The sequence below is a fragment of the Callionymus lyra genome, chromosome 8, assembly GCF_982586985.1.
Source record: "Callionymus lyra chromosome 8, fCalLyr1.hap1.1, whole genome shotgun sequence".
Classification (NCBI taxonomy): Eukaryota; Metazoa; Chordata; class Actinopteri; order Syngnathiformes; family Callionymidae; genus Callionymus; species Callionymus lyra.
This window is the reverse complement of record NC_141825.1, coordinates 26593339-26619386: the sequence shown is the minus strand read 5'-3', so window position 1 is coordinate 26619386 and position 26048 is coordinate 26593339. Positions and strand designations below refer to the sequence as shown.

Sequence of the window (26048 nt, the reverse complement as noted above, 5' to 3'; positions counted from 1 at the left end):
TTGTAAATACTGTATAACAACTTTCATCAAGAAGAACGTAAATGGTTTACAGTTTTTAAAGTTTGAGTTGCACTTCCTGTTGGTGGCGCCAGAGGACTCTAGGGTAGATCAATAAAGTTTTACCTTACCTTACCTTAGATGATGCAGCCAGAGGAAAAACATATTTTTTTAAAGTACGAAACGTAGTCTGGGGCGAGCAAAAAAAAATATGAGCCTGAATATTTGAACTTGTTACTTGAAAAGGCACATAAGCCGTGGAGAGACATCTTTAACAGACTCAAAATGAAAAAAAGAGGTTTAACTGAGATCAATAATCTAAGTTAAGTTAATTCCAGTGCAGTAGATATCGTGGTAATGTCAATAATAATGATGCAAAAAGTCAGTTTTAAACTAATAAAACCAATTCTGTGCTTCACTATGTTATCCATAGTTTGAAATAAGCAAGAAATACTTTTATACGTTTACATTTTTTCAATAATACCTCTTGAAACTTGCAAGTTTTCCTCAAGTGTGATTTACTTCCGTCTAAATGTATTTCTTATCAGCAAATGGAGCCTCGACGATTACATTAGCGAGTTAGCTCTAAGCTAGCTTCTGAGTTCTACAGTTTCCCGCCCTTTTTTTCAGCCGCCACAAAAGCTCTGAAAACCTTTTGTTTACTGTGTGTGTTTGTGTGTTTGTGCGTTTGTGCGTCGAGAGCTCGGAATGTTTTCGCAAACATTTGTTTCCGAGACAACGGGTTGACCCCTGACCCCTGTGGAGATGCCCCACTTCCTGTTTACTCTTGGAGCTTCTTCTCCGTTTACAGCCTCACCCGCCGCTGACCTCCGTCCGTCCGTCATTTTATATTATAATATATAAATAATATAAACGACTTACTTACTCTACACTTCACCACGTGAAGACTGAGCGCCATAATTGTCTGATCACATGATCCCGTCTTTGACCAATAAGAACGCAGCTGGAGATCAGCGACACCTTTATAGAATAATAATAATAATTAAAAACAAATATAAAAGAAATGCATTTGTATTTTCTAATACTGAGGAATCATCAGGAAATATTAATATTATTTATCTTTGGCTTTCAACAAAAACTCTTATCAACTATTAGAGGATATTAATGGGTTTTTTTTTAAATAAAATTTCAAATTAAAATTACATTATTCTTTATTCAAGAAAATACAACTGTAAACAATATAAATGGTGTTTTTGTAAAAAATAAAACAGTTTTGTCATAAATTATGTATTTGGGCATTTATACAAATGAAAGGTGGATTTTTAGATTGATTTATTATTATTTGTAAGAAACAAAAGAATAGTTTGTAAAAAAAATGTAACTTTGATATAAATGATTATATACAAGGATTTATTCTCTTATTATTATCTTGTCTTATTTTTACTGTTCATTTAATATTGTAACTGGAGCAGAATTAAACTTTATCAACTTGACTTTATCATAAGAAATATATAAATAAAAAGGAGTTTGATCATGAACAAGACACAGTAGAGACACAGTAGAGACACAGTAAAGACACAGTAGAGACACAGTAAAGACACAGTAGAGACACAGTAGAGACACAGTAGAGACACAGTAAAGACACAGTAAAGACATAGTAGAGACACAGTAGAGACACAGTAAAGACATAGTAGAGACACAGTAGAGACACAGTAAAGACACAGTAGAGACACAGTAGAGACACAGTAGAGACACAGTAAAGACACAGTAGAGACACAGTAAAGACACAGTAGAGACACAGTAGAGACACAGTAGAGACACAGTAAAGACACAGTAAAGACACAGTAGAGACACAGTAGAGACACAGTAAAGACACAGTAGAGACACAGTAGAGACACAGTAGAGACACAGTAGAGACACAGTAAAGACACAGTAAAGACACAGTAGAGACACAGTAGAGACACAGTAAAGACACAGTAGAGACACAGTAAAGACACAGTAGAGACACAGTAGAGACACAGTAAAGACATAGTAGAGACACAGTAGAGACACAGTAAAGACACAGTAGAGACACAGTAGAGACACAGTAGAGACACAGTAGAGACACAGTAAAGACACAGTAGAGACACAGTAGAGACACAGTAGAGACACAGTAAAGACACAGTAAAGACACAGTAGAGACACAGTAGAGACACAGTAAAGACACAGTAGAGACACAGTAGAGACACAGTAGAGACACAGTACAGACACAGTAGAGACACAGTAGAGACACAGTAAAGACACAGTAAAGACACAGTAGAGACACAGTAAAGACACAGTAGAGACACAGTAGAGACACAGTAAAGACACAGTAGAGACACAGTAGAGACACAGTAAAGACACAGTAAAGACACAGTAGAGACACATTAAAACAGAATAGAGAAGAAATAATAACAAATTCCCATTTTAATCGCTCCATCGAGAGCCTTTTAGTGTGGTTATTTAGAAAGCTCCGATAAACAGCTTGAAGATGAACGATCCGTGAGGATTGTCCCGCGGGTCCGACCCAGACACCCCCCCTGAAGCATGAATGTGTTCTTCTACAAATATATGTTCAACACAAAGTCCCGGCGACGGAGCCACAGGTGCAGCTTCTGCACAAACACAGCTGCACAACTTTTACATTCACCGCGTCGAGACGTCCAGTTGTGCAGTTGTTGTGTGTATGTGTGTGTGTGTGTGTCTGTGTGGGGGTGTGTGTCTGTGTCTGTGTGTCCGAGGCCGGACAAACAGTCTGTTTGCACACATTATGTATGTGTGTTTGTAGAAGCTATACTGTAGCAGCCAGTGTGTGTGGAGGGGAGAAAGTTGTGTGTTTGTTGTGTGTGTGTGTGTGTGGGGGGGGGGGGGGGGGGTGTTGTTTGCCGGTCTCGTAACTCTACCGGTGTGGTCTGGTGTCAGGACGAGAGAGAGGAGGGACTTGTGTGTGTGTCCATGTGTGTGTGTGTGTCCATGTGTGTGTGTGTGACTTAAATTCCGACTCCAGAAGTCACGTCACTAGAGTCGAAGATGATCCGTCAGAAGATGAGTCTCTGCAACACAAGGTCAGTGTTTCATTCATTCATTTGATCAGTTTTCCTGAAGGACGAGAAAGACTCGTCGTTGTTGTTGTTGTTGTTGTTGTTGTTGTTGTTGTTGTTGTTGTTGTTGTTGTTGTTGTTGTTGTTGTTGGGAAATGATTGGAATAATGTTGGAAAATAACTCAAGCGAGAAATTGGAGGATGTTTTTTAAAAATGTGGCGCACGGTGGTGCAGTGGTTAGATCTGTCACCTCACAGCAAGAAGGTTGTTGGTTCACTTCCAGGCCGAGCAAACTCATGACCTTTCTGTGTGTAGTTAGTATGTTCTCCCCGTGTTGTGTGGGTTTACTCCGGACACTCCGGTTTCCTCCCACAGTCTAAAAACATACAGAGGTTGATTGAGAACTTTGGGGAAATTGTCCGTAAGTATGAGTGTGTGTGTGAATGGTTGTCTGTCTTTGTGTGTCCTGAGACAGACTGGCGTCCTGTCCAGGGTGTCCCCTGCCTCTCGCCCTATGATACTGGGATAGACTCCAGTCTCCCCGCGACCCCCACAAGGGATAAAGTGATAGAAAATGAATGAATAAATGAACATCTTACATTATTGTTTAAAACATAAAGACACAATGTTGCTTCACATGTACTTGTTGTGTAGTTGGTTCAGTGAGAAGTTAAGTGTGTAGCAAACTCTATTTTTAAACTACGACTTATTATTGAATTATAAGTATTATTTCCTAATGATAAAATGCAAACAAAGCTCACAAAATAATATTAATACATTTCTTTTTAACAAATCAGAAAATTTACAATAGAATTTAAATGAAAAATGTGTATTAAAAAATAGATTTTAAAAGAATAAACAATACAATTGCAAACAAAATCATAAGTCAGTATAAACATTAGAAAAGAGGAAATATATATGAATATACTATGTATTTATAATAGTGATATGAAAGCTAACTAGAAATATATATGAATATATACAGTATAAGTAAGTAAGTAAGTAAGTAATTTTTATTGGTATAGCGCTTTTCCAGACCAGGGTCACAAAGCGCTTAAACAATCAAAACAATATTCAATAAAGTATATACTTTAAAGATCAAGATAATACTGATAACACAACAGGAGTTCCAGAAAATCAAGGAAAAGCCTGAACAAATAAAAACGTGTTTCGTGAAAGATGTTTCTTGAAGGAGTCAGTAGATCCATCAAGAGCAAAGAGAGTCTGGATCAGATCACTGATGGAAGGTCTGACCATGAATAGATCTGAAAGTAAGAACCAGAATTTTAAAATGATCCTGAAAGAAACTGGCAGCCAGTGAAGAGTTTGAAGGAGAAATGTGAGTTCTTCTACTAGAGCAGCTCAGAATTCTGGCTGCAGAGTTTAGTATGAACTGCAGGCGAGAAGATCCTTCTGGTTTAGACATGAAAACAAACTGTTACAATAGTCTAGGCGAGAAGAAACAAACGCATGGATTATAAGATCCAGATCATGTTGTGAAAACATTTTCCTAAGTTTAGAGATTTTTCTCAGTTGAAGGAAACAGTTTCTGGTCAGTTTTCTTCAGTGTCGAACAAGAGCTCAGTTTGACAGACTGACATAAGTCACCCAAGTACTGACTCAACCCTGGAATCTTATCATCAACAATCACCAGTGTTTCTGTTTTGCCCACATTTAGCTGTAAAGTGTTTTCACTCATTGTTTGATTTCCAGCAACAATTGACTAAGTTCAGCCTCTGAGGCTCAGTTGGATCAAAAGAGCAGTAGAGCTGGATGTCATCAGAAAAAATGTGATAAGAAACATCAGGAAATCTCTGAATGATCTGAACAGATCTGCCGATTCAGACCTAATTTGATTGGCAGATACACTAAAACTGCGCCCAGAAAGGTAAGATGAGAACCATTCTAACACAGACCCAGACAGTCTTCATCCCTCAGTCTTCTCAGCAGGATCTGGTGATCAACTGTGTCAAAGGCTGAGGACAGATCCAAGAGAACCAGAACAGTGAATTTACCAGAGTCAGCCGACATCATGATGTCACTGGACACTTTCAATAAAGCTGTCTCCGTAGAGTGATGTTTACGGAAGCCAGACTGAAACTTCTCATGGATGTCGCTCTGATCCAGGAACAAAAACAGCTGCTCAGACACCACCTTCTCCAAGATCTTGGACAAGAAAGGGAGCTTAGAAATAGGCCTGAAATTACTGAGGTCAGTTGGGTCTAAGCCTCGCTTTTTGAGCAGAGGCTCTACAATGGCATGTTTAAATGCATTGGGAAAAATCCCTGTGGAAAGGGAGAGGTTCACCATATTGGTAACCCAGGGGCCAATTACATCAAATACTTTGATAAAAAGCCTACAAGGAAGGACGTCATCTGAGCAAGAGGAGGGTTACATCTTGTTCACTAGTGCCGTAATATCAACTAAAGATACAGCAGTGAAGGAAGACCAAGAGGAGGAGATGGGCTCAGAGACAGTAGGGGTTCCAAACAAAGGGGGAGAGATTTTCTCTTTGATCAATTTAATTTTGTCAATGAAAAATCTCAAAAATGCATAGATGTCAGCTTCACAGAAGACAGGCGTGATTTGAGGAGCAGGAGACACAAGAGAATTAAGCGTGTCAAACAATACTTTGGGGTTTTTCTTATTTGCTGCTACCAGTTTTCTGATGTAATCAGATCTAGCAGTTTCCACCATCTCATTGTATGAAGACATCAGATCCCTGAGGTGAAGTCTGTGCACCTCAAGTTAAGTGGACTTCCAGATATGCTCAGTCTTTCGACAAAGTCTCTTCAGACTCAGGAGATCTTCATTTGTCCAAGGGCACCGTTTTTTCTGAATTTTCAAGTTCGATTTAACAGGTGCCACTTGATCCAGTATTTCAACACAATGATCAGTAAAACAGTGAATCAAACTGTCCACGTCTGGACAGTCATCAAAGGAAAAAGAGTCAAACATAGCAGAAAAACTGCCTGCAGTATCGGCTGAGATGACACGCCTCTGAGACCTAACTTTCAAAGGCTTAGGTTCAGGGATGAAGTCCAGGTTAAACAAGACAAGAGAATGATCACTCAGATGGACATCGTGTACGGATACATTAGAGATGTCCAGGCGTATGAAAGTTCACTAGAAATATATATGAATATATATAATAGTGATATGAAAGTTGACTAGAAATGACCAAAATGTCTGTATTCAAGAGAAATATTCTTAATAAATTAAAGTTACAAGAGCAGTTTGTAAATGATGTAGAGATTAATTCGAATTATAATTTATATCGAATACCTTCTGAAGGTGAATTAAAAATAAACATTTGAAGATAAAATCTTTCATAAATAAATGAAAATAAAGGATCCTTAAAACTGTACGTTTTAAGTAGAAATGGTTGAAGATACGCAGTGAAGACTCTCAGACTTAACCATGAAATTCCTGCTTCCAGACTATGACGAGAACGTGGACTTGGTTGTACCTGATCCAGTGAAGATCCTCGTCCGGCCCCTCATGGAAGACTCCAACTCCCTCCCGACCCCCTCTCCTTCCTCCCTGCCCCCCTGCGACTACAGCGACTGGTCCCCGTCCCTTGCCATCATCCCGGCGGTCTACCTGCTGGCCTTCATCTTCGGTTGTCTCGGCAACGGTCTGGTTCTGTGGGTCTACCTGGACCGGGCCACGGAGAACTCTGGCGACAGGAAGTCCAGGAACTCTCGGAGCAGTGGATCCTCCGGACCTTCGTCCTCCTTCTCCACGTCGCCTCGTCCTACTCGTTCTCTGACCGACTCCCTTATAGCTAGCTTGGCGCTGGCGGACCTGTGTTTCCTGGTCACCCTGCCCCTCTGGTCGGTCTACACGGCCCTAGGCTACCACTGGCCCTTCGGTCGACCCCTGTGCCAGATCAGCAGCTTCCTGACGGCTCTCAACATGTACGCCAGCGTGTTCAGTCTGAGCATGCTCAGTGTGGAGCGCTACTGGGTGCTGACCGGACGCAGGTACTCTGGTCCGCCGGCGGCACAAGGCCGACCTGGTAGAGCGTTCTGGATCCTGAGTGGCGTCTGGCTACTCGCCGGCGTGCTGGCGCTCCCCGGTCTGCTCCTCCGCTCGGTCCAGGAGGTGGCGCCGGTGAGCGACTACGATTGGCAGGAGGAGGGCGACGACGCGATGGGGTCCGGGCTCCTCTCCTGCCAGATGGACTACTCCATGCTGATCCCGGCGGGCCTGGACGAGTGGGACCGGGAGTGGGCGGAGCTATGGTGGGGGGCGGCGCTGAGCCTCAAGTCCACCCTGATCGGTTTCCTGCTCCCCCTGGTGGTTCTGTTGGCGTGCTACTGCTCGCTGGCTCGCCTCCTCAGCAGGCACTTCGGACGCGGGCCCCGACCCGACCGGCGCCGCCAGCGACGGCTCCTCCGGGTCATCGTGACGCTGGTGCTGGCGTTCTTCTTCTGCTGGCTCCCGCTGCACGTCAACAAGACCGTGGCCCTGCTCCTGGAGCTGCAGATCCTGCCGTACTCCTGCTCCACGGACCGCCTCCTCCTCGCCGCCCAGCCCTACGTCACCTGCCTGGCCTACCTCAACTCCTGCCTCAACCCGCTGCTCTACGCCGCCTGCGACGCCACCTTCAGGAAGAGGTGCCGGGGAGTGTTGCGGCCCCTGCTGGCCGGGAGGAGGAGCTGCAGGTGCGAAGGTAGGAAGGAGGACCCGAACCAGGAGGAAAACCAGGACGGTCGAGTCTACGTGAAGACTCGGGAGGAGACTCCGGAGCGGACCGAGGAGAGGACCGAGACCATCACAGCAGACTTGACCTCATGAATTTTAACCTAGTTTCATTGAGTTAACGTTTGAACAAATGAAAGTAGCAAGAAATGGACGCGGCTAACGTTAGCTTTGAAATAAGCATCATTTGTTGGATGTTTAAAGAACCCGATCTATACAAAAGAACCTGTGATTTTTTTGCATTATTTTTGTAAATAAAGGCAATAAAATGTTTTCAAAAAAGAAAATGATTTCCCTCCAAATATGGCAAAAGAACAGGAAACTGCTCAAGATAGCTAATCATCCGTTAGCTTAGCTAATAGCAAAAAAGCGTAACGTGTACTGAAATATTTCTGTGACTATTGTGATCAATTTGTACAGTTTTTTGTTGGTAAAAGTCAATAGTGTATCAATAAACCACAGTAATAAATCAGTGAAGGTAACAATACACAAGTAGATGCTCTGTAGGCAAAACATCTATGAAGATAAAGAAATAAAATATATATTACATTTTTTGTTTGTGGTCATCGAAGAATATTGTTATTTCCTGTTTCATTTTCATTTTCAGTGTATTGACTATAAGGTATTTAAAATGTGTTGTTTTGAGAAGTTATAGTACGAGATAAGCAGAGAGGATATGTATATACATTTTTTGGGGGATTTATGAATTGTTAGTTAAGGTTTTTCTGTCCAATTGAATATTTAATTTTTAAAAATACTTTCCCACAAACTTACCCAGACATGAGCCTCCATGATGCTTCGTCCTTGATGTTAATAAATATCTTAATCCTCTGAACCACTGGAAGGAAGTTCATCTCATCCTCTTTGTTGTTTTTCATATTTAACTTCTCCCATCATCTGAACTCTGACCTCTACTGTGATGATCGTGAGAGCTTTGACATGATTCTTTAAATAGTACATTTCATAGTAAAAAAGACAAACAGGAAATTCCACATTTGTTTAAGTAGCATTAGAGATTCATGAGGATTGAACTTTGAAAGACACCACAAGATCTCTCCGGAATGTCAACAGTGTATGTGAATGTGTGTATTAAGAGTATATTTAGATAAACAAACAAACAAAAACAAACAAAAATATATATATATTTTTGCATGCAAGACAATACAAAAAAATATATATATATATACTCTTGCATGCAAATATATATATATATATTTTTGTATTGTCTTGCATGCAAAAATATATATACGTATATTTTTGTATGTAATTTGAAATCCAGGCCAGTTGGCGGCGCTGTCAAACTTTGTATCTACACAGACAGTAGCAGCAGCTTCAGCCTCTGCAGGATCCTTCACCAGGACTAGGATTACACGCGTTTAATCGTAAATTAAAGAATAATAAATAGTTTTTGTTGCGTTATTTACCTGTAGAAACACATCATAGTGTGACGTCACTGGTCTCTAACAACAGATACACGATGGGAACAGCTTTAATATACGACGAGGAGATGACGAAGTACAAGTTACTGTGGGTTGAGTAAGTAAACAATTAATACTTTTTTTTAAATTCGATTTAATTTAAACGGTAAATAAATGGTGCATATAGTAGTTACACGTCTTACCTTGCATGCTATAAGCAGCGTGCAGACTACTGTCAAAACAAACGGATGCTTAGCTGAATTAAAAAAAAAAGAAAACGAATAATATAAAGAAAATAAATGATACACATTTAATTTGCATTAATGTAAAACACTTAATTAACTTGTTAGAAAAGTTATTGTAGTGGTAGGAACGAATGTGTGGTGTTTAACCCGGACCCTTTAAGTGGTCGCACACTCGGACTTTGACGTACAAATCACAGTTTTTTTCAAATTAGAATAAAGATATTTATATTAGTTAAATACATCAAGTGTATACATATATATAAATCTAATCATTCGAAATAAGTATTAGTCAAACTGGCGTGTGATCCGGAAAAAGACCGTTAATTATTATTATTATTATTAATACTTTAAATATACAAAGACTTATAATTCAATAATTCAAAAATATGCGATTTCTTCGATTCACTCTCTAAGAGTTTTTATTTTGTCCATATGTTTCTTTTATTTTTTACCCACATACATAGATGTTTTTTAACTTTACTCATTGTGGTTCAAGTGTTTAAAGCAGCTCATCCCAACAAGATTGTGTTCCTATTTGTTTTTATATTTGTTTAACCTCTTGATATAATAGATGTGGCTTGCCTTGTGAATCCCTTCTTTATTCTGCCCAAATAAAATATTTAAATTAATAATGGATTTTATTTAAGAGCTTTCGAGACTCTTGAGGACAATTTACAGGTAAAATTAGGAACAATAACATTGCATTAGACAATACAATTACATTATACAATGTAAACAAATAGTAAAAATCTGAAGCACAAAATCAGCGAGAAGGCAGTGATAGTGAGAAGTTATCGGAGCTATTCAAGGTTGAACTGATGATTTTGAGTTTATTTTTCAAGAGAAGGGAGGATAATAGATAATATGCTCAATTTAAAGTCGTATCCTAATGAAGTTCTGTTCCCATGGTCCAGTCCGGCTTGTAAGATCGAGGTTCCGGAGCGACTGACGGTGACGAACGAGGCGCTGCTGAAGGCCGGGCTGGTCGACCGCTGCGTCTCCGTCTCTGTCCGTGAGGCTGTTGACGCTGAGATTCTTCTGGTGCACAGGTGCTGCTGAACACGTCATGATTTGAATTCAACTGACCAGCAGAATCTTCTTGCAGCGAGCAGTACCTTGAGGCGGTGAAGACGACTCCTCACATGACTCTTGAGGACCTGAAGGACTTCACTCTGCAGTACGGTGACGTGTACTTCCATCCCGTACGTTTATTCCTACATCAGATCTCATGGATCACGTGACCTGAGATATGATTCTGCAGAACATCTACCACTGCGCCAAGCTGGCCGCGGGGTCGGCGCTGCAGCTGGTCGACGCCGTCCTGACGGGGAAGGTGAGGAACGGCATGGCTTTGGTCAGGTGAGGCTGCGACGAGTTGACTCTGTAGAATCCCTGATGTCGATGGTGGAGTTGATTCTGAAGACCTTCATGAGGAACTCTTAACGCTTCTTCACCCCGGCTTTTCAAACTTTGGGAGGTTTGTCTCGTTTCAAAGGCCTCATCATGTCTGCGGTAATTAAGTTACAGGGTTGAAGAGACGTTTTGTGGTCATTGCTTTAACCGATAACATTAACCTGCTGCTTATACAAACGTGCAACTATTCTATAGATTTATATGTGTTAGCAGCCTCCAGGGGGCGCTCACGCAGGTGAAGAGATCGTGAAAGAACACATGGAGAAATTCGCATGATGAAGACGCTCTAGTAGAAGAACTCACATTTCTCATGATCTGGAGTTTGTGTCTTCTAGTTTATACTATTTTAACAGTTTATTTTGTTTCTAAACCAGAAGGATCTTCTCGCCTGCAGTTCATACTAAACTCTGCAGCCAGAATTCTGAGCCGCTCTAGTAGAAGAACTCACATTTCTCCTTCAAACTCTTCACTGGCTGCTCTAGTAGAAGAACTCACATTTCTCCTTCAAATTCTTCACTGGCTGCCAGTTTCTTTCAGGATCATTTTAAAATTCTGGTTCTTACTTTCAGATCTATTCATGGTCAGACCTTCCATCAGTGATCTGATCCAGACTTACACCCCAGCTCGGGCTCTGAGGTCTGTGGATCAGAATCTACTGATGGTTCCTGAACTTCCGGACCAGAGGAGAGAAATCCTTGACCCTGGTCTAGAAAGATATTTACAAATAACTGTTACTTACTTACCTAAAGGTTGTCAGGTTGTCGTAGAAGAAGATCACTTTCAAAAGGGTGTAGGAGACGGCAGCGTAAAGAACGGCTCATATCAAAAAGAATAAAAACATTAGCAGACGTTTCTGACGTTAAAACGAATGTTCTTTTGTTAGTTGTTCAGTCGGTGCAGCTAATATTCTTGTGCCCTCTATAGTCTGAACATTACGGCACATGCATGTACGTGTTGATCTCCACAGACCTCCAGGACATCACAGCATGAGAGACGCCGCCAACGGCTTCTGCGTCTTCAACAACGTGGCCATCGCCGCCAAATACGCTCAACAGAAACACGGGATAAAAAGGTCGAATTTGTGTTTTGTCCGATTTTCAAAAAAAGGAACTTGTCTCGACGTCCTTCGATCGTCCTTCAGGGTGTTGATCGTGGACTGGGACGTGCATCACGGTCAGGGGGTGCAGTACTGTTTCGAGGACGACCCCAGGTCAGTGCTTCCTTGTTCCAGGTTCTTTGACCTCTGACCTCTGACGACTCTCTTCCGCCCCCTAGTGTGCTCTACTTCTCTTGGCATCGCTACGAGCATCAGAAGTTCTGGCCGAACCTCAAGGAGTCGGATTACGACTGCGTGGGGAAAGGAAAAGGTGAAGGAATGAACGTCAACGTTCCCTGGAACAAGGTGAGCTTGTTGAGGTTTAATGTAGAGCTGAACGATTAATGGCATTTGTGATTAGTCGCGATATTCAAAAATGTGATTATTATATCACAGAGGTTGTGATTGTATTGAATGTTTATTTAATTTTCGAACCGTCAAAATGAGTTATGTGTGTGTGTGTGTGTGTGCGTGCGTGCGTGTGTGTCATCAAAGTTACGCAATCACAAAATTGAAATTGTGTAAATGATATTATTGTGTACGACAGGAACTTAAACACAGGAGAAACAAAAACCTTCAGTAAGAAAAAGAAGAATGACTGACAGTTGTGTTGAAGACAGTTGTGTTGTAGACAGTTGTGTTGTAGACAGTCGTGTTGTAGACAGTCGTGTTGTAGACAGTTGTGTTGAAGACAGTTGTGTTGTAGACATTTGTGTTGTAGACAGTTGTGTTGTAGACAGTTGTGTTGAAGACAGTTGTGTTGTAGACAGTTGTGTTGTAGACATTTGTGTTGTAGACAGTTGTGTTGTAGACAGTTGTGTTGTAGACAGTTGTGTTGAAGACAGTTGTGTTGTAGACATTTGTGTTGTAGACATTTGTGTTGTAGACAGTTGTGTTGTAGACAGTTGTGTTGAAGACAGTTGTAGTGTTTTCACTTTTCTTTACCGTGAAGTTTGTATGATTTATTATTGACTGATAAATATGTTTACATCACACTTTTAGTTTTTACACTAGTTTTTAGTGTTTGCAGTGAATATGTTTGTTTACAAGTGTCATTAGAGGAACTAAATAAACCTTTATTTTAAGGTTTGCTTCATTTGACTTTATCATAAATATTACTTCATAAATTTATCTTGAGAATCAAAGAGAAAAACATTTGAATGTTAAGTTAATTATTTATTGTATTCGATTTTTAAAAAATGCATAAAAAGGAGGACATTGACAAATAAGTGCATAAATAATGGGAATAGTTCTGAAAATAATGGCAATTATATTTGTTTCAATAATATTTCAGTGGTTTTAATGTCATTTTCCCAGAGACATATTTCCTCACACATTGAAAGTTTGTCAAACACTCACCGTCTCTCCTGAGTCCAGGTAGGAATGACCAACAGCGACTATCTGTCCGTCTTCTTCCACGTCCTCCTGCCCGTCGCCTACGAGGTGAGACGCTCGTTCTTCCTCGTGTCGTCGCTCTAACTCGGGTCGTTCTTCCCTCAGTTCGCTCCGGAGCTGGTTCTGGTGTGTGCGGGCTTCGACTCGGCCGTCGGCGACCCGGAGGTGCTGCTCCCCCGTCACGGGTTCGTGTCCCGATCTCACTCTTCTGATCCCTCTCTCTCAGGGTGAGATGAGCGCCACCCCCGACGTCTTCGCCCACCTGACCCACCTGCTGATGAACCTGGCCGGGGGTCGGGTCTGCGCCCTGCTGGAGGTCCGTCAGAACATTCTTCTGATAACACCATGTGTGAGTCTAACGTCCTCGTGGTTCCAGGGCGGCTACAATCTGACCTCCCTGCCTCAGTCCGTGTGTCAGAGCGTCCACACCCTGCTGGGAGACCCGTGTCCTCGACCCCGAGACCTCCCTGGTCCCTGCAGAAGGTTGGACTCGAGCGTTTGTAACGACTGTAAACGCATAAGAACTGAGCTTTGTCTCAAATCGCATACTTGTGTACTCTAAGTTAGTATTTTTAGTGCATAAGTGCGTCTCAATTCTTAGTATATAAATGTAGTGCTCCATACACACTAGATTGACACTAAAACACACACAAAACTGAGTATGGATCGATGGACACTTTCTACACTAAACGACTCCATCTTAGTGACGTTGTAAACGGAAGTTACGTCATATATTTATATATATATATATATATTATACCGGCATAAATATCTCATGAATATTTCGATTCTCATAATTTTCCTTATTTCTTCTTCCAAACTTGCCAAACGTGCTGCCAGCAGGTGGCGATAGTGTTCCTACAGCTGCTTGAAATCATCCTAAATAGTAGTAGAAGAAGAAGCTGTCGCGTCATTTCCTGTTAGTTTGTAGCAGCAGAGTTTGATTTGAGACATATGCTGTGTCTCAAATCGCATACTAGCGTACTAAAAATTAGTATTTTTAGTGTGTTAGTGCGTCTCAATTCTTAGTATGCGAAATTTAGTGCGCCATGCACACTAAATTGGCGTACTAACACGCCCACAAAACTGAGTATGGTTCGATGGACACTAACCACCCTAAACAGCCACCATCTTAATGACGTTTCAAACGGAAGTTACGTCATATATAAATGCATGTATATATATATATATTCATATACATACAGGTGTATTTTCAGCAGCAGTAGGAGGATGAGACGTGTTCGCTGCTGATACCAGCTTAAATATCTTGCGAATATTTCGATTCTCATATTTTTTCTTTATTTCTTCGTCGAAACTTGCAAAACGTGCTGCCAGCAGGTGGCGATAGTGTTCCTACAGCTGGTTGAAATCATCCTTAAATAGTAGTAGAAGAAGAAGCTGTCGCGTCATTTCCTGTTAGTGTGTAGCAGCAGAGTTTGATTTGAGACATACTATCTGTGGAGGATTAGTTACTAGTTAGTACGTACACTATCCTGATGATACTAACTTCTAGTATACTAAGAGAAGTATGTTTGAGACATACTATCTGTGGAGGATTAGTTACTAGTTAGTACATACACTATCCTGATGCATACTAACTTCTAGTATACTAAGAGAAGTATGTGATTTGAGACACATAAGAACTGGTTCTTCCTTCAGTGCCCTGGAGTCGCTGCAGTGTGTGAGATCTGTGCACAAGAGGTTCTGGTCATGCTTCTCAAACGCAGGTAAACACTTCCATGTGATGGTTTGTGTTGCTATCATTGTTTTTATTTCTTCTCTAAATATCAAATTCTTACGTTTTCTCATGACTTTAAAATCATGTTTGCATCAATTTATTGGTTTTCTTGAACTTATTTTCCTTATTTAAAGAATTTTGTTAAATCTTTTTTCCATCTTTTTCCGCTCTTTTTTTTTCTCCTCAAATCTTTATAGTTATTATTATTGTTGGGCTGATGAAGCTTCACGAAGCAGTGTCATGTTGTTCAGAGGTCAGTAGGTGGCGCCACCCGTTTAAAAATGATGTTTCATTAGAACAGTTGTTTAACAAAGGAAAACACTGTGGAGATCGCCCTCTAGTGGACTCTAAAGATAATGACACTGCTTCATGAAGCTTCATTAACACATCACTAGTTATTATTATTGTTAATATTTGTTGCTGTCTAACAGTTTACATTTTTTAATTTTTGAAATTAATTTTCTTTTCAATAACCGCTTTTTCCTCATTTTTATTTAATATTTTAGTTAATAAATACATCTACGTAAATAATTTACTCCACATATTAAAACTACTTGTATGTATATTTTTTATATATACTGGAAATATTTTTACTCATTTTCTTTTTCCTCAGTAGTTAATCATCGTGTAAATGTAATGAAACTTTTGTTTTCAGTCTGGTTGTTAATTACTGTATGTTATAGTCATTTATTTTTTCTTTCAGACTCGGAAAAAGAATAATTTCTTGGATCCATGTTCTCACGTTCATCATTATCCAGGATTTTAAGCCGAAATTTCCATTAAAAACAATCAATCTTTTCGTCACAGCCGAGGCTCCGACTTTCGCCGTCAAACTGGCCCCAGAAGAAGAAGAAGAAGAAGCAGCAGCAGGACAGGAAGTGCCAGTAGAAGCCAAGGTCGCGGAGCTGGTCTGGCCTGAGCCGCCGACACGTGTCTCTCCTCCCGTTCGCGTCGCCGCCGTGCTCCCGGACCATGTGACCGTCCCTGATGGTTGTCGACGCTTCTGCTCGCCGCGGTCGTACGAGAATGAAGATCAACAGTCGACACGTTCGATTGGCTTTTTATTTAACAAGTTGTTTTTTTCATTCAGTGAGGAGTTCGTGGAGGAAGATCAGGCGACGCTCGACAGCGTCCGAGGGCTGGTGGACAAGATGGACGCCAACGAGGTGACGTGATGTTCAGAGGAAGTTATGGTCATGTGACCAGAATTATTTAATATTAAAAAAACATTTCCCATGAGTCATTCTCCACCTCAAGTCTGGATCGTGCTTTTTCTTGATATGTTGAGATTGTTTAAATATGTTCTTCTTAGCTTTTACATTTTATGAATTATATATACCGTATTTTCCGGAGTACAAGTCGCTCCAGCCATAAAATGCATAATAAAGAAGGAAAAACATATATAAGTCGCACTGGAGTATAAGTCGCATTTTTGGGGGAAATTGATTTGATAAAATCCAAGAACAGACATGTGATCTTGAAAGACAATTTAAAATAAAACTAGAGGCAACAACAGAATAATGTTACGTTACATGAAGTGAGAACCTGGTATGTTAACATAACATATGAAGAGTTATTCAGAGAACTATAGCATCAATAACTAACAAGTTTACCAAACCATCCGTGTAACTCCAAATAACTCTTCATCCTCGTGTCACTTTTAAACAACTAACTAACTCCGGAGGTAGAAGATGCTTCCTCTTCTACGTGGAAATGATCAACACAGGCCTAGAGCGCCCTCTGGTGGTTTAGTGTGAAAATAACATGTGAAATGATATACCGCTAATAATATAATAAGTCGCTCCAGAGTATAATCTCACCCCCGGACAAACTATGAAAAAAACTGCCACTTATAGTCCGGAAAATACTGTATATGATATTAAAGTGTGTCTCTGACCGACATCTTCCCGTCACAGATCTGCAGTGGTCTGGCTCTGGTCAGTGACGTTTCCAAGGCGACGAGAAACATTGTCCAGCATGTTGCTGCTCGACCCTGCAGTCGGTGAGATCTTCATCTAATGATCTGTGAGATCTTCATCTAATGATCTGTGAGATCTTCATCTAATGATCAGCTCCATGTCAGGAAGTCGTGGCAATGTTTCTGTTCTGTTCTGTTTTCAAATGTTTGTTTCTAGTTTCTTCATCGTTCGCTGCTAAATCAAAGTAAAACTAACATTAGTTTTCTTTTTGTCTTTGTTTCTATTGTGACTCTAGTTATATTTTCTTGTCCATCAAAATATAATAATAATAGTTTTATTAGTTCCTTCAGGTTTAAAGGCTCCTCGTGACTGACCCAGTGTGTAATACCAGAGTACATTTGATCGACCATGTTTGTTTTTTTTATGTGTTATTATAGTCCATCCAATAGTCCGTCCGTCCTTCCGTCCAATAGTCCGTCCGTCCGTCCATTAGTCTGTCCGTCCGTCTGTCAATCCAATAGTCCATCTGTCCTTCCGTCCAATAGTCCCTCCGTCCGTCCAATAGTCTGTCCGTCCATCTAATAGTCCGTCCGTCCAATAGTGTGTCCGTCCATCTAATAGTCTGTCCGTCCAATAGTCCGTCCGTCCAATAGTCTGTCCGTCCATCTAATAGTCTGTCCGTCCAATAGTCCGTCCGTCCGTCCATTAGTCTGTCCGTCCGTCTGTCCATCCAATAGTCCGTCTGTCCTTCCGTCCAATAGTCCGTCCGTCCGTCCAATAGTCAGTCCGTCCATCTAATAGTCTGTCCGTCCGTCCTTCCGTCCAATAGTCCATCCGTCCATTAGTCTGTCCGTCCGTCCAATAGTCTGTCCGTCCATCCAATAGTCTGTCCGTCCATCTAATAGTCTGTCTGTCCAATAGTCCGTCCGTCCTTCCGTCCAATAGTCCGTCCGTCCGTCCATTAGTCTGTCCGTCCGTCTGTCCATCCAATAGTCCGTCTGTCCTTCCGTCCAATAGTCCGTCCGTCCGTCCAATAGTCTGTCCGTCCATCTAATAGTCTGTCCGTCCAATAGTCTGTCCGTCCATCTAACAGTCTGTCCGTCCAATAGTCCGACCGTCCTTCCGTCCAATAGTCCGTCCGTCCTTCCGTCCAATAGTCCGTCCGTCCATTAGTCTGTCCGTCCGTCCAATAGTCTGTCCGTCCATCCAATAGTCTGTCCGTCCAATAGTCATTCCGTCCAATAGTCTGTCCGTCCATCTAATAGTCTGTCCGTCCGTCCTTCCGTCCAATAGTCCGTCCGTCCATTAGTCTGTCCGTCCGTCCAATAGTCTGTCCGTCCATCCAATAGTCTGTCCGTCCATCTAATAGTCTGTCCGTCCAATAGTCCGTCCGTCCTTCCGTCCAATAGTCCGTCCGTCCATTAGTCTGTCCGTCCATCTAATAGTCTGTCCGTCCAATAGTCCGTCCGTCCTTCCGTCCAATAGTCCGTCCATCCAATAGTCCGTCCGTCCGTCCATTAGTCTGTCCGTCCGTCTGTCCATCCAATAGTCCGTCTGTCCTTCCGTCCAATAGTCCGTCCGTCCAATAGTCTGTCCGTCCATCTAATAGTCTGTCCGTCCAATAGATCGACCGTCCTTCCGTCCAATAGTCCGTCCGTCCTTCCGTCCAATAGTCCGTCCGTCCATTAGTCTGTCCGTCCGTCCAATAGTCTGTCCGTCCATCCAATAGTCTGTCCGTCCAATAGTCCGTCCGTCCATCCAATAGTCTGTCCGTCCATCTAATAGTCTGTCCGTCCGTCCTTCCGTCCAATAGTCCGTCCGTCCATTAGTCTGTCCGTCCGTCCAATAGTCTGTCCGTCCATCCAATAGTCTGTCCGTCCAATAGTCCGTCCGTCCAATAGTCTGTCCGTCCATCTAATAGTCTGTCCGTCCAATAGTCCGTCCATCATTCCGTCCAATAGTCCGTCCGTCCAATAGTCTGTCCGTCCATCTAATAGTCTGTCCGTCCAATAGTCCGTCCGTCCTTCCGTCCAATAGTCCGTCCGTCCAATAGTCCGTCCGTCCAATAGTCTGTCCATCCATCTAATAGTCTGTCCGTCCAATAGTCCGTCCGTCTGTCCATTAGTCTGTCCGTCCGTCCAATAGTCTGTCCGTCCATCTAATAGTCTGTCCGTCCATTAGTCTGTCCGTCCATCCAATAGTCTGTCCGTCCGTCCAATAGTCTGTCCGTCCATCCAATAGTCTGTCCGTCCGTCCAATAGTCTGTCCGTCCATCTAATAGTCCGTCCGTCCAATAGTCTGTCCGTCCATCTAACAGTCTGTCCGTCCAATAGTCCGACCGTCCTTCCGTCCAATAGTCCGTCCGTCCTTCCGTCCAATAGTCCGTCCGTCCATTAGTCTGTCCGTCCGTCCAATAGTCTGTCCGTCCATCCAATAGTCTGTCCGTCCATCCAATAGTCTGTCCGTCCAATAGTCAGTCCGTCCAATAGTCTGTCCGTCCATCTAATAGTCTGTCCGTCCGTCCTTCCATCCAATAGTCCGTCCGTCCATTAGTCTGTCCGTCCGTCCAATAGTCTGTCCGTCCGTCCAATAGTCTGTCCGTCCATCTAATAGTCTGTCCGTCCAATAGTCCGTCCGTCCTTCCGTCCAATAGTCCGTCCGTCTGTCCAATAGTCCGTCCGTCCGTCCATTAGTCTGTCCGTCCGTCTGTCCATCCAATAGTCCGTCTGTCCTTCCGTCCAATAGTCCGTCCGTCCGTCCAATAGTCTGTACGTCCATCTAATAGTCTGTCCGTCCAATAGTCCGTCCGTCCAATAGTCTGTCCGTCCATCTAATAGTCTGTCCGTCCAATAGTCCGTCCGTCCTTCCGTCCAATAGTCCGTCCGTCCATTAGTCTGTCCGTCCGTCCTTCCGTCCAATAGTCTGTCCGTCCATTAGTCTGTCCGTCCGTCCAATAGTCTGTCCGTCCATCTAATAGTCCGTCGTCCAATAGTCCGTCCGTCCTTCTGTCCAATAGTCCGTCCGTCCGTCCATTAGTCTGTCCGTCCGTCTGTCCATCCAAAAGTCCGTCTGTCCTTCCGTCCAATAGTCCGTCCGTCCGTCAAATAGTCTGTCCGTCCAATAGTCCGTCCGTCCAATAGTCTGTCCGTCCATCTAATAGTCTGTCCGTCCAATAGTCCGACCGTCCTTCCGTCCAATAGTCCGTCCGTCCTTCCGTCCAATAGTCCGTCCGTCCATTAGTCTGTCCGTCCGTCCAATAGTCTGTCCGTCCATCCAATAGTCTGTCCGTCCATCTAATAGTCTGTCCGTCCAATAGTCCGTCCGTCCTTCCGTCCAATAGTCCGTCCGTCCATTAGTCTGTCCGTCCATCTAATAGTCTGTCCGTCCAATAGTCCGTCCGTCCTTCCGTCCAATAGTCCGTCCGTCCAATAGTCTGTCCATCCATCTAATAGTCTGTCCGTCCAATAGTCCGTCCGTCCGTCCATTAGTCTGTCCGTCCGTCCAATAGTCTGTCCGTCCATCTAATAGTCTGTCCGTCCATTAGTCTGTCCGTCCGTCCGTCCGTCCAATAGTTCGTCCGTCCGTCCATTAGTCTGTCCGTCCATCCAATAGTCTGTCCGTCCGTCCAATAGTCTGTCCGTCCATCCAATAGTCTGTCCGTCCGTCCAATAGTCTGTCCGTCCATCTAACAGTCTGTCCGTCCTTCCGTCCAATAGTCCGTCCGTCCTTCCGTCCAATAGTCCGTCCGTCCATTAGTCTGTCCGTCCGTCCAATAGTCTGTCCGTCCGTCCAATAGTCTGTCCGTCCAATAGTCAGTCCGTCCAATAGTCTGTCCGTCCATCTAATAGTCTGTCCGTCCGTCCGTCCGTCCATCCAATAGTCTGTCCGTCCAATAGTCAGTCCGTCCGTCCAATAGTCTGTCCGTCCATCTAATAGTCTGTCCATCCAATGGTCCGTCCGTCCTTCCGTCCAATAGTCCGTCCGTCCATTAGTCTGTCCGTCCATCTAATAGTCTGTCCGTCCAATAGTCCGTCCGTCCTTCCGTCCAATAGTCCGTCCGTCCGTCCAATAGTCCGTCCGTCCGTCCATTAGTCTGTCCGTCCGTCTGTCCATCCAATAGTCCGTCTGTCCTTCCGTCCAATAGTCCGTCCGTCCGTCCAATAGTCTGTACGTCCATCTAATAGTCTGTCCGTCCAATAGTCCGTCCGTCCAATAGTCTGTCCGTCCATCTAATAGTCTGTCCGTCCAATAGTCCGACCGTCCTTCCGTCCAATAGTCCGTCCGTCCTTCCGTCCAATAGTCCGTCCGTCCATTAGTCTGTCCGTCCGTCCAATAGTCTGTCCGTCCATCCAATAGTCTGTCCGTCCAATAGTCCGTCCGTCCAATAGTCTGTCCGTCCATATAATAGTCTGTCCGTCCGTCCTTCCGTCCAATAGTCCGTCCAATAGTCCGTCCGTCCATTAGTCTGTCCGTCCGTCCAATAGTCTGTCCGTCCATCCAATAGTCTGTCCGTCCAATAGTCCGTCCGTCCATTAGTCTGTCCGTCCGTCTGTCCATCCAAAAGTCCGTCTGTCCTTCCGTCCAATAGTCCGTCCGTCCGTCCAATAGTCTGTCCGTCCATCTAATAGTCTGTCCGTCCAATAGTCCGTCCGTCCAATAGTCTGTCCGTCCATCTAATAGTCTGTCCGTCCAATAGTCAGACCGTCCTTCTGTCCAATAGTCCGTCCGTCCTTCCGTCCAATAGTCCGTCTGTCCATTAGTCTGTCCGTCCGTCCAATAGTATGTCCGTCCATCCAATAGTCTGTCCGTCCATCTAATAGTCTGTCCGTCCAATAGTCCGTCCGTCCTTCCGTCCAATAGTCCGTCCGTCCATTAGTCTGTCCGTCCATCTAATAGTCTGTCCGTCCAATAGTCCATCCGTCCTTCCGTCCAATAGTCCGTCCGTCCTTCCGTCCAATAGTCCGTCAGTCCGTCCATTAGTCTGTCCGTCCGTCTGTCCATCCAATAGTCCGTCTGTCCTTCCGTCCAATAGTCCGTCCGTCCGTCCAATAGTCTGTCCGTCCATCTAATAGTTTGTCCGTCCAATAGTCCGTCCGTCCAATAGTCTGTCCGTCCATCTAATAGTCTGTCCGTCCAATAGTCCGACCGTCCTTCCGTCCAATAGTCCGTCCATCCGTCCGTCCAATAGTCCGTCCGTCCATTAGTCTGTCCGTCCAATAGTCCGACCGTCCTTCTGTCCAATAGTCCGTCCGTCCTTCCGTCCAATAGTCCGTCTGTCCATTAGTCTGTCCGTCCGTCCAATAGTCTGTCCGTCCATCCAATAGTCTGTCCATCCATCTAATAGTCTGTCCGTCCAATAGTCCGTCCGTCCTTCCGTCCAATAGTCCGTCCGTCCATTAGTCTGTCCGTCCATCTAATAGTCTGTCCGTCCAATAGTCCATCCGTCCTTCCGTCCAATAGTCCGTCCGTCCAATAGTCCGTCCGTCCGTCCATTAGTCTGTCCGTCCGTCTGTCCATCCAATAGTCCGTCTGTCCTTCCGTCCAATAGTCCGTCCGTCCGTCCAATAGTCTGTCCGTCCATCTAATAGTCTGTCCGTCCAATAGTCCGTCCGTCCAATAGTCTGTCCGTCCATCTAATAGTCTGTCCGTCCAATAGTCCGACCGTCCTTCCGTCCAATAGTCCGTCCATCCTTCCGTCCAATAGTCCGTCCGTCCATTAGTCTGTCCGTCCGTCCAATAGTCTGTCCGTCCATCCAATAGTCTTTCCGTCCAATAGTCCGTCCGTCCAATAGTCTGTCCGTCCATCTAATAGTCTGTCCGTCCGTCCTTCCGTCCAATAGTCCGTCCGTCCATTAGTCTGTCCATCCGTCCAATAGTCTGTCCGTCCATCCAATAGTCTGTCCGTCCATCTAATAGTCTGTCCGTCCAATAGTCCGTCAGTCCTTCCGTCCAATAGTCCGTCCGTCCATTAGTCTGTCCGTCCATCTAATAGTCTGTCCGTCCAATAGTCCGTCCGTCCTTCCGTCCAATAGTCCGTCCGTCCAATAGTCTGTCCATCCATCTAATAGTCTGTCCGTCCAATAGTCCGTCCGTCCGTCCATTAGTCTGTCCGTCCGTCCAATAGTCTGTCCGTCCATCTAATAGTCTGTCCGTCCATTAGTCTGTCCGTCCGTCCGTCCAATAGTTCGTCCGTCCGTCCATTAGTCTGTCCGTCCATCCAATAGTCTGTCAGTCCGTCCAATAGTCTGTCCGTCCATCTAATAGTCTGTCCGTCCATTAGTCTGTCCGTCCGTCCGTCCAATAGTCTGTTCGTCCGTCCATTAGTCTGTCCGTCCATCCAATAGTCTGTCCGTCCATCCAATAGTCTGTTCGTCCGTCTGTCCATTAGTCTGTCCGTCCATCCAATAGTCTGTCCGTCCATCCAATAGTCTGTCCGTCCGTCCGTCCAATAGTCTGTCCGTCCGTCCAATAGTCTGTCCGTCCATCTAATAGTCTGTCCGTCCATTAGTCTGTCCGTCCATCCAATAGTCTGTCCGTCCATCCAATAGTCTGTCCGTCCGTCCAATAGTCTGTCCGTCCATCTAATAGTCTGTCCGTCCATTAGTCCGTCCATCCATCCAATAGTCCGTCTGGCGGTCTAATAGTTTGTCCAATAGTCAGTCCCTCCATTCTTCCAATATTCCATCCGTCCGTCAGTCTAATAGTCAGTTTAATAGTTAGTCCGTCCAACCAATAGTCAGTGTTGAAACTGAAAGACGTTCTTCGCTCTCGTGCAGAATTCTGGTCGTTGTTGTCGGAGACGCTGAGCTCAGGAATCTGACGGCAGACGACGGGTCAGTTTCAGGTTTCAGTCTCATGAAGAATTCATGGAGCGTCTGCTGCAAAATAAACACTTTATTTTTGCAGGAAGACTCTGCTGGTGCGTCTGAGTAGCAGAGGGTCGGAGCAGCAGAGCAAGTCTGACGTCTGTGTGCGACTGAAGGAGGTGAAGATCATCGCTTTACTTTAAGATATTAGGATGGAGTGAAATGACTCATAAACCAGGCAGTCAGGAAACGTATCTAGATCTTATTTTATTGTTGTTCAAACACTGGTCTGAGGTAAGATCTTCTCACCAACACTGTGTCCTCAGGGCTTCACTGACTTGTCGGTGGTGCTGGGTCTCCTGCTGCCTCTGGGGTACCAGTTCGATCCCAGTCTGGTTCTTCTGACCCGGACCGCGGACTGCGGCGTCGGCGAGGACGTGTGGCGTCAGCTGACCGGTCTGATGCTGGGTCTCGCTCTCGGACACACTCTGGTCGTCCTGCAGGTGAGTGGGCGGAGCTTAAACGACTTTAGAAGTCATGGTAACAGGAAGTTCATTTTATATCAGTTTAAATTCACTATTGAATATTTATCTTTTCATTTAAGTCTTAATCAACATTTTATGTAAAAAGGCTTTTTTTTTCAACATCAAAAAGTCTGTCGTAATAATTAATTGCTATATGTTCATTATAAATTCAGTTTAAATTATATTTAAAATAAAGGGAATAAAAATACCGAACGCGATATTTAAACCTGGATATCAAGGGATCGTAAGTCATGAAGTTAAAAAACAAATAAGGACAATTTAAAATCTTTAAACGTGGCTTTAAAAGTCTTAAAAGGAATTAGTTATTTGGAAAAATCAACAGCTGATGTTAAGTATTAAGGAAACAGTTGAGCAGCAAAACATTTAATTAAAGGAAACTAAAGAACAAAACTGAAGTTCAGGAAAAGGAAGATTTATTTTAATTTACAAGAAAATCATTAAATTTGGTAATTAAATAATATTTTACGCATTAAAAAAATAGGAATGAGGTTAAATTGGACATAAAAACATACAAGATCAAGTATAAATATTAGATAAATAACAATATAGAGAAGAGAAAACACTGCTTAAGGTATAAAATATAGTTTTTAAGGAGCAAAATTAAAATGGTTGTGATTATAAGAAGCTTCTTCATTAAATAAAAAGACACAAACGCTTGAAAGAAAAATACTGGTAAAAAATCTTATATAAAACATAGAATGTCTAAATTGGCAAATAAAAGTACAAGTTTAAACGTCACATGTTTCTGAAGAAGACGTCTTTGAATCCTGTGTTGATCTCAGACGAGCGAAGAAGCTGCTGTGGCTGCGACGCTGTCCTCGCTCTCTGGAGAACCAGCGCCGGCGCTCGGACTCTCTGCTGCCCTGAAGGAGGACCTGAAGGAGGACCTGAAGGAGGACCTGAAGGAGGACCTGAAGGAGGACCTGAAGGAGGACCTGAAGGAGGACCTGAAGGAGGACCTGAAGGAGGACCTGAAGGAGGACCTGAAGGAGGACCTGAAGGAGGACCTGAAGGAGGACCTGAAGGAGGACCTGAAAGAGGACCAGGAGACTCTGGAGTCTCTGAGGAGATCCCTGGAGAAGGACTGGACGATGCTGACCACGACAGGTGAGAAAGACTCGACCATAGATTTCAAACATGAACCAAATAATGTTAAAATCGTTCTTTCCTTCTCGTCGGCAGCAGCAGCGGAGAAAGACGAGCGAAGCGACTGAAGATTGTTTTTACATAAATAAATGTTTTTTTAACAATCAAATTTGTGTTTTATTGTTTGTTGGTTCGCTTCCAGGTCGAGCAAACTCGTGACCTTTCTGTGTGTAGTTAGTATGTTTCTCCCCGTGTTGTGTGGGTTTACTCCGGACACTCCGGTTTCCTCCCACAGTCCAAAAACATACAGAGGTTGATTGAGAACTTGAGGGGAAATTGTCTGTAGGTATGAGTGTGTGTGTGAATGGTTGTCTGTCTTTGTGTGTCCTGAGACAGACTGGCGTCCTGTCCAGGGTGTCCCCTGCCTCTCGCCCTATGATACTGGGATAGACTCCAGTCTCCCCGCGACCCCCACAAGGGATAAAGCGGTAGAAAATTAATTATTCTAAACCACCTGCTGAGAAGATGCTCTGACTCGAATGTTTATTCAACTTTTTTGTTTAAACCCCCAAAATATAATAATAATACAACAAAACCATCGAGCAAACAAAATGTACAACAGATGAAAGGGTAAAATAATATAATAAGATATTGAACGGATA

At 43.5% G+C, this 26048-nt stretch overlaps 2 protein-coding genes across 6 annotated transcripts; both read left to right on the top strand.

Moving 5' to 3' along the window:
- Nucleotides 1–6513: 6513 nt before the first annotated feature.
- On the top strand, nucleotides 6514–7821 carry aplnr2 (apelin receptor 2). Its single transcript, XM_087798279.1, has one exon. It carries the CDS (start codon nucleotides 6520–6522, stop codon nucleotides 7819–7821), a length of 1302 nt encoding a protein of 433 aa, XP_087654405.1. The 5' UTR covers nucleotides 6514–6519.
- Nucleotides 7822–9057: 1236 nt separating this feature from the next.
- Nucleotides 9058–25555, top strand: hdac10 (histone deacetylase 10). 5 transcript variants are annotated; one of them, XM_087797670.1, is made up of 19 exons: nucleotides 9058–9261; nucleotides 10303–10437; nucleotides 10494–10590; nucleotides 10650–10747; nucleotides 11769–11873; nucleotides 11943–12011; nucleotides 12077–12203; nucleotides 13275–13340; nucleotides 13398–13457; nucleotides 13519–13608; nucleotides 13669–13775; nucleotides 14952–15019; nucleotides 15838–16196; nucleotides 16947–17032; nucleotides 23726–23782; nucleotides 23856–23934; nucleotides 24082–24258; nucleotides 25083–25407; nucleotides 25486–25555. In XM_087797670.1, exons 1-19 carry the CDS (start codon nucleotides 9203–9205, stop codon nucleotides 25512–25514), a joined length of 2193 nt encoding a protein of 730 aa, XP_087653796.1. In that variant the 5' UTR covers nucleotides 9058–9202; the 3' UTR covers nucleotides 25515–25555. The 5 variants fall into 5 exon arrangements, with proteins under 5 accessions (XP_087653796.1, XP_087653797.1, XP_087653795.1 ...); XM_087797671.1 differs by having other exon boundaries at nucleotides 13519–13775; nucleotides 15838–16048; nucleotides 16121–16196; XM_087797669.1 differs by having other exon boundaries at nucleotides 13519–13775.
- Nucleotides 25556–26048: the final 493 nt, after the last annotated feature.